This window comes from Malus domestica, chromosome 03 (genome assembly GCF_042453785.1).
Source record: "Malus domestica chromosome 03, GDT2T_hap1".
NCBI classification, from domain to species: domain Eukaryota; kingdom Viridiplantae; phylum Streptophyta; class Magnoliopsida; order Rosales; family Rosaceae; genus Malus; species Malus domestica.
Window position 1 is genome coordinate 10,123,286 of NC_091663.1, and position 9,190 is coordinate 10,132,475.

Genomic DNA, 9,190 nt, shown 5'->3' on the forward strand with positions numbered 1-9,190 from the left:
TTAGGTAGGCACGCATCGACCATATTTACTGCTGCCGTGGGGAACGGGTCAGTATCAACACTCATCTTCTTCTCTGGAAATTTCAGTTTGCCATTATCAATCCAGCTTTGGACGTTGTCTCGAAACACGACGCAATTGTTTGTCGTGTGTTTGCTTGAATTGTGGTATTTGCAATATATCTTTCCTTTAAGCTCTTCAGCCTTGGGAATGTTGTGCCCAGGCCGAAGTTTGATGATCCTTGCTGATAACAGTTGATCAAAAATTGCATCGGCCTTTGTAATATCAAAAGTATAAACTTTCGACGGTTTCAGTACTCCTTCAGTAGCCGAACGGATTTTGACTTCCTTATAGTCAACTTGAGTCAGTGCCTTGCAAACGTATGGCTTATCTATCACTATCTCAGCTGCATCCACACTAACGCATTCATCCTCGGTTGATGCATAACTGACAGCAGGATTCTTGTAAATCGTCCCCCGAGATGGAGCTTTCGAAGTCTTTTCCTCGTGGAGCAAATAATCATACTGCTCGACATGTTGGGCTAATTCGTACATATCCCGAAAGTTTGCCCCCAAGAACTTCTTTTTGTACTCGACATCAAGACCATTCAGAGCGAGTCTGACGAATTCAACTTTGGGGAGAGGTACTCGGCACCAATTCCTGGCTGATTTGAATCTAGTAAGATAATCCATTGGTGACTCGTCGGACGCCTGAGCCATCCTTGCTAGTGAGGATACTGACATTTCCATTCCCGGCCGATAAAACTGCTCATGAAATTTCTCGACCAACTCCTCCCAACTCTAGACGAAGTTCGGTGGGAGGTTAATATACCAAGCGAACGCTGAGCCGGTCAACGAAAAATTGAAAAGTCGCAGCTTGTGAAAGTCACTATTAACGTCTTCGCATTGTGCGGTGAAGCGAGCTACATGTTCTAACGAGGATAAGGATGATTCTCCGGCAAAAAGGCTAAAATCCAGGATCTTGAAACCTCTAGGGTATTCGACCTGTTCTACGTAAGCTGGATACGGGTGTATGAACTTAGGGAACTTTGGCCCTTTCTTCATGGCTGAATCGATCATCCGTTGAACTTCGGTCATATCGACGGGTGTTACTTCCACTCTCTGGTCGGATCCGTCTGACCTACTATTCGACCCTCCTCTTCTTTCCAATTGAAGTGGCCTGAGCCGAGCAGGAATTGGCTCGGCCGGTGCGCTTGATAACAGATTATTCCTAGGCGGCAAATGTTGGGCAAGATCAAAAGTTCTACCATCGCTGACCTTACTAACCAGTATTTCGAGTAATCTGGTTTGTGCTTCACTGGAATTGTGTATCACGTCATAGAGTTTATCGATTCCTCGACTCAGCGTCTGTTCAACCGTCCGAGATTGCTCATCAAGCCGTTTCCGAAGAAACGACCTTATGGGTGGATCGGATCCTTCGCCACCATCTTCATCACAATCTTCTATTACTCCTTCATTGAGAACGCAAGTGTTCCTGTCGGGAATTTCAAGACTGCGAACCTGACCGCCGAGATTAACTTCCATTTCTCGACGAGTTGCACTCGTGGACTCAGGTGTCACGGCGCTGATGGGATTCTGCGCTTGTGGCACATGGTGTCCTATGTTCTGATTTGGTAGATCGGCTGTCGACTTTCCCATAGCTGTTTTCTTTTTTACCAATCGTGTTTCAATTAGCATGAACTTCGTAGTTTAGCACTGGGTCCCACTGGGCGTGCAAAAAATGTTGACCCTAGAAACTACCAAGCCTACGTGGCACGCAGGCCGAGTAATCTATAAGCTAACTACGTCCTTCGGTGAATGCGGGGTGTGCCAACTCGTCGACCGAGGAGTAAATTTTGTTGATGTTGCGTTGGGTGCGCGGCTGACTTCTACGTCTTGCGATTGCGACCGAGGAAGAAACGCGTCTCGGCCTCTTGGGTTCTCGAACCTGAAGACAAGGTTACTATTCTTTACGAAGTTCATGAATCGTCGTCGTCGGATTCGGTCACAATGATGTTATTCGTCAGAGTAAACTCTCGCCGAATTGACACCAAAGTGTAAGGGCACAAATACTCAAAACAGATATAAGTCTTGATGGTGAACGTGGTTCGGCCGTCCGAATGCCGAACTCTAAATCCTACTTGGGAGTATCCAATCATAAAACAACTCGGCATGCAATGCGCCAAGCTCGATATACCGTAACACCTCACTTCGCCGAGAAGGCTAATGAGATGACCTCAATCAATAAGGACCCGGAAATCCTCCTCGACCGAGACTTAGATAGGTAACCAACCATTCTCGCCGCAGTGCTGTTGATGCCAACGGAAGATACTGCGAGATCGACTGATTCTACGGTGACAGTGCTATCTATGCCGACTTAAGATATCACCGGTTGCTTCCACAGTGCTGTTGATGCCAACGGAAGATGTGTCAGCGAAAAAGAAGGAAAAAATCTCAAGTTGTTGAGAGTTTACGCAGGGCAGTTTTATATTGATTTGCAGGGGCCCTTGAATGATGCACAGCCTCTTCTATTTATAGCAACGGCTCCCCCCAAGGTCGAGTTAAAACCCTACTCGGACTAGGTCTTCTTCTCCTGATCAACACCAACTCGACCAGTCCTATTTTCACTAGGATTGTGAACCTAGTCCTTAACCGAGCCGGATTCGCTTCCGGGTTATTAATCCTACCGAGACTCCCTATTGCACTAGGACTCGACTTGTCTTGTGTTGTGACCTAGCCAACCTAGGTTTAGAGGCCCACGTGCTGAATGATCCATGGCATTCTTATCGCAAGGCCTTCCGGGCCGAGAATGATCCTATACTCGGCCCAAACTATTATTTTGGGCCCAAACAGTAATATAACATGAAATATTATTAATAACATTCAAATAATAACCATGATACTTGTATGCGTAAGATAGTAATTACAATTGAAGAATACTTACATGAAGGGACTCGACCAACTCATCCCAGGGTTGAACATAAACGTCGCTAAAGACATCAATCTCCGGGAATTTTGAACCACCTGAATAGAACAAGATAAGGAAAATGTTAGTACGAAAAAAAAAATATTATTGACATATTAAAAATTGAATATGAAAAACTTTAGTATTACCTGCCAACGCGCCTCTATCCTATATGAGAAGGGCCTCAAACCAAAATGGTGGAAAAGAGTCTTCTTTTCCCAATTGCTCTTGTTGGCTTTCGCCTTCTTCTATTATAAAAAAATAAAGGTATTAGTTCTAATTTAAATGAAATATAAAAAAAAATCAATAAACATTAGTAAGAAACGCATAATACTTTTAAACTTGATATAAAAAACGTACCACATAGTCAGACTCTTGAAAATGACTTCAGAGCCACAACCCAATTATCTTCCCGGTCCTCAAACTCCTTCGGGCAACCCTCCTCAAGAGCAACCTGCAGATCATCAAATATCTCAAAATATTGGTACAGGTTACTCTTCCACTACTTGTACCATTCAACAATAAGCATGTTGACGTATGCCAACATATCGTTGTTGATGTTGTCGAAATTGTAGTTCGTCTGCAATGTAACAAATTAATTACATACATTAAGTAATATAAATATATAAAATTTAAAAGAAAAACAATTAAAAGGTAGGATACTTACCGACAACTATGTGTACACCTTCGTCCTCACCTCGTCTGGCACACCTTCCAAGACTTCTATTGCGTAGGGCAATAGGTCTGAACGACATGACCAATGTTGTGGGCCAATGCGCTATGATACTCTGCCGTTGGTGCAGCCCAATGCCAATCGTTGTATTCGATTATGATACGTCCGTTGGTCACCCGGGTGACCTTTGCCATCTTCAACTGGCAACAAGGTCCTCGGGTATTTTTCTTTGCTGAAAAAAATAAAAAAACAATCAAACAAACACAACAACTTAAACCGAAAGTTAGGCAGAACCTCCCCTAAAGTTATAACAATTCTGAAACCCTGGACAATGTAACGAATAATATATGATATCCAACAACAATCACAACAGTTGAATGCTTCAGTAGTGGATGCCAAGTGAAATATTACATAGTGTATATCTAGTTTGTAACCTATCCAGAATCAAAAGCCAACTAAAATTTTTAATCGCATGAGGAACATTTAACTTCCACATTCTATTAGCAACTCAGTTTTTAAGTTATTTGTTGTTACATTATTTTGAATTCAAGTCGCAGGTTTGACAGTAAATCGACTATTAACATTCATGCTCCAACAAATAGAATCATTTATATCAAACACTAATAACAGAATATGGTAAATTTTATTAGCAATATAAATATTGACAAAATTTAGCATAAGAGATTTATTCGAGCAGTTATTGGAAATAAAATGACAAACTTTCAGGTTGCAAAGCTTAATTGATCTTCCTGTATAAGATGAAACAGCCTATATGGAGAAATCACCAAGGCATTATAGAAAAATTCAGTTCTCAGCGTTTATCACATGTTTACCTTGTTAGGACCCCAAGGAATCAATGTTGGATGCTGATATGTCGGGCGTGTGGGGGCGGCGATGACCACACCTGGCGCTAACAGGTTGCACCACTGAAACGGCAGATGACGCCAGCACCTGGGAGACCACGGGACCAACCGGATCAATAAGATCAACCGGATTAACCAGCACGTGGTCCATTTTTGCTAGAGCAGTGGCGGCTGAAGTAGGAGGCAGAGGAATCAAACGAGCAACATTCGACACCACCTTACGACTTCTAATCAGATGTGACATCTGCACAATGAGAAGATAATAAATTGATCTCTAAAATGTTGGTTGTACAAGCAGCCAGTCATAATCCTTCTAAAACTTCTATAGTGTTTATCAAATTAATCATATAAACTTCTCCCATTTATATTAGAAACTTTAAAAAATAATAAATAAAAAGAATAACATTGAATCAAGGTCATAAGAAAAATTCTAGTTCTATTGGAAATTTGTGCAATAAAGTTTTGTGTTAAAGAAGAAAAACAGTGTATCAATTATGAAAGAAAGCAGACACATAGGATTCAAGCCACAATAGCCTACTTACTAGATGTATCCAAGGAAATCAACCATTTATACCTTGAGAAGGTTTTTAGGGGAAATATTTTCACAAGACTTTACCTAGCACCATAGTTGTTTGAATTAAAATCAAGCAATTACAACAGTAAAAACAAGTAGACTAAACCTTCAACTCATTAAATTAAAATCAGCATTGTAGTTTGAATCTTAGCATAAGAAAGATGGAATGTTAGATGGCCAACTAAACGGACTATATTAACTGGATAGTTTGCCATCGAAATCAATGTCCGTACTTTTGCCTCCACCTGGGACATGGACACCACTATTTTGCGTACACAACTTGTCATCTCGTGCAGTCCCCAAAAACTTGACGCTGTTAACATGGCAACCGGAGAACAATTCAGCGCGAATTGGGCCGAACGCCAAGTTATATAACTCTTCACTGTAAATGGGGGAATTTGATGCTTCCAATTTATTCACCTAATATTATACAAAAACATACCCCTGTTAGTTTGAGAAAATTAAATACTACAATATATATCACAAATACAAAACACTTATAACTTACATATTCGAGAAACCATTGTGGAAACAATTCTCAGTGTTTCTTGGCATACAAATGTGATGGATGTTCTCGCTTTATCATCTCTTCATGCTCATCTAGGTATGTCATTATCTCGTCACAATTGTTCAGTACGAACCAATGCACTACCTCCATGTCATTTTTGGAAAATGACTCACCTCGTACAGGATCTCCAAGGGGTCATGCGCATTGGGCAAAAACAGAAAGTTTCTCCTTTCTCACACCTCCATCATTATTGTGCTACGAAAGATTGAAAGTCGTCTCCACATATTTTAAATACATTCCACAAAAAGTAAGTAACTCATATTGAACTCAAACCTCTATAATTGATCATTCGGGCTTCGCCCTATTGCATACACTTTTTTTTAGCTCCCCGAGAAGCCTGCCAAAACAAAACGATATGAGCAAATTAGTAAGCATGGGTTAATGATGCATAAACAAATGATGAGGATTATATACCTTTCTATTGGATACATTCAGCGATAGTTGACATGATTAGCAAGCGATGCTTCTTCCGGTAAGTGAACCATTACATGGATCATACTTGTGAAGAAATCTGAAGGGAATATCATCTTAAACTTGCATAGGACTTGGACAATGTCATGGCATAACTGATTAATGTCCGTCTTTCGCAATGTTCTTGCCATCAATTGGGAAACAAATCTAGACAACAACATGATTGGCTTCACAAAATCTTCCAACAATAAGTGTCGAATACCCACAGGAAGTAGGCGTTGCATAAACACATGGCAGTCATGGCTCTTTAGTCCAGCAAATTTACCCCCATCAACATTCACACAACACGCGGTATTAGAAGCATACCCATCGGGAAACTTTACAGACGATACAAACTTTAAAAACTCTTTTTTGTCATTCGGTTTCATGGAAAAAACAAAGAAAAAAGAAAAAAAAAGCAAGATCCCTTCTGGCTTTATCACTGTCCCTATTCATCCATAAATCCCTATGTATGCCCATTCTTTCCAAATCAAGACGAGCTTTGATCGTGTCCTTTGTCTTGTCCTCGGTATCTAGAATGGTGCCCACCAATGTGTCAAATACATTTTTCTCAACATGCATAATGTCGAGGTTGTGTCTCAATTTTAGTTTCGACTAATACGAGAGCTCAAAAAACATAGGCATGTGCATCAAGTTCATGTGTAGAAAGTCTAGTCTTACTCACTGTTTTCCCAAACAGAGCAAAATCTAAACGGTTAAGCTGTTCCACAATCTGATCACCAGACCATTCTCTAGGTCTGAGGCAATGTTCTATTTTCCCGACTAACTCCTTATCTTTTTCCCGCCACTCGTGGTCCCATGGCAACCATCTCTGATGACCAAGGTAACAAACTTTTCTGACGTGCCAACCAGATGTTACATCATCATTGCGTACAAGGCATGTCATATAACCCTTAGTGCTCCACTTAGAAACCATTGCATATGCGGGAAAATTGTTCACAGTCCACATAATTGATGCCTGCAAAGTGAACATCTTCCCAGTGTACTTATCGTATGTGTGCACACCATTTATCCATAAATCTTTTAGCTTATCAACCAACGGCCTTAAGTAAACATCGATTGACTTACCAGGATCCTCAGTTATCAAAAGAGTTATCATCATGTATTATTTTTTCATACATTTCCAAGGCAACAAATTATATAGGAATACGAAAATCGACCAAGTGCTATGGTGTTGGTTTAAAACCCCGAACGGTAGCTCTTTGTACCATACTTAAGGCATCCGTATTTTAATCTCGTATAAATACTCGGGGGACTTAAATGTAATTATGTAATAAAGGAATGGGCAAATATGTAATAAGTGAGAAGCCCTTATTCTATAAAAAGGACTTATCACCCTCACAATTAGGGGAGGCGCTCATATTCAGAGCAAACCCCCTCACCCTCTCAAAGCCTCACTCACATTACAGAGGCTCTCTCTCTCACAATCCTCTTAGAGAAATATAATATCAGTGTGGACGTAGCCCAAACATTGGGGTGAACCACGATACATCTTGTGTTCTTTACATTTCTTGCAGATTCACGGTTAGATTTACGTTGTTCCAAGACCCCTCCGGTTTTGTGCATCAAAATTTGGCGCCTTCTGTGGGAAACGACACGAAAAACTATGTCGGTTCTCTTTCATTTTTTCACCTCCACCGTAAATCTGCAAAATCTACAAAAACCCAACAACCCAAAGCTTTTCCAGAAACCCCCACAAACACAAAGTCACCATGACCTCCTCATTTCTCTCTTTCTCTCTCTAGAATTGCCATTTTCCTTCTTGCGTTCTCTCTCTGTCACTCTATCCTGGATGTCAAACTGTACGGTGGAGTCCTGCACATTTGAGACCGACGATGGAGTCAAGCTCAGCACTCGGCTCTTCAAACCCAGAGAAGAAAAAGATATCAAAGAGGGCAGCCCTGTGGTGGTTATGATGCACCCATACTCCATCCATGGCGTCTGCCAAGGCCTGTTGAGAGGAATAGCAGCTGGGTTGGCAGACAAAGGTTATAAAGCTTTAAGCTTTGACATGAGAGGGGTTGAAATGTCAACAGAGAGGGCTTCTCTCACTGGGTTTGCAGAAATTAAGGATGTGATTTCTGTGTGCAAATGGGTTTGCGAGTATCAATCAGCTAACATGATTTTATTGGTGGGTTCTTCCGCAGACTGGACTCCATCTCCTCTACCATTCATGGCATTTGCAAGCTCTCTCGAAGCGATCTCATCCCTCAATTTCTCCTGCTCAGAGCAACAGTCAGCAGCTAGAGCGAACCAACCACCGTAATCGTCGATAAACTCTTGACCTCCACTGACCGTTAATACAACTGATTTGACTCGATCATCCGCCGCGCGAGAGAAAGAAATGGCATTGGGGTAGGGAATCACCGGCAACAAAGGGCGGTGCTACAATTTTTAGGTAAACTTCAACGAGTGCATGTCTCGCTGCCGTGAGCCTAAGGACTGTGTCCTCCTCCGCGAAGACTACCTCGAGTGCCTCCACCATTCCAAAAAGTGCCTGAAATTAGCATTAATGATGTGTGCGCATCTAGCACTGGAGGATTCAACAAGGACATATAGTAGAGAGGGAAGAAATAGAACAAAAGATTGACTGGGATTTCCATAGCTATAAGCTTTGGGAAATATTCAACTGGCAAGATCAAGACCAGGTTCCTCCTAATATAACAGCCCATGGCAGTGCTCCGCACCTGCCACCAACAACTCCTCCGATGGTAACCGCTCATCAGATTGGGCAGCCCACTTCAAGCTCTACAACTGCGGAAGCCCTGTTTCGTCAACCAGCTAGTGACACCGACACCTGTCAACTCAAGTCACACCGACACCTCTTATAGCCTCTCCATCCCAGTCAATCTTACCTCCTACCAACCCAAAGGGAATTGCTTTTAACTTCTTTGGACAAACTCGAGATCCAAATCCCATCTACAAGAAGACCCCATCAAAGAGGACTAAAGGATAATTTGGGACAATGGTTCTAAACATGCCCACTGAGAAATGAGTCATGCGGAAAAAATGTACCAGAAGATGCTTGGTGAAACTTTCATCATCACATCCTCAGCCTGATAATAATGGAGGAATGGCTT

The 9,190-nt window shown here is 41.7% G+C and overlaps 1 protein-coding gene across 1 annotated transcript; it reads left to right on the top strand.

Annotated features, from left to right (window-relative positions):
- The first annotated feature begins 7,902 nt into the window (after positions 1 to 7,902).
- On the top strand, positions 7,903 to 8,376 carry LOC103425560 (uncharacterized). Its single transcript, XM_008363651.3, has one exon. It carries the CDS (start codon positions 7,903 to 7,905, stop codon positions 8,374 to 8,376), a length of 474 nt encoding a protein of 157 aa, XP_008361873.3.
- Positions 8,377 to 9,190: the final 814 nt, after the last annotated feature.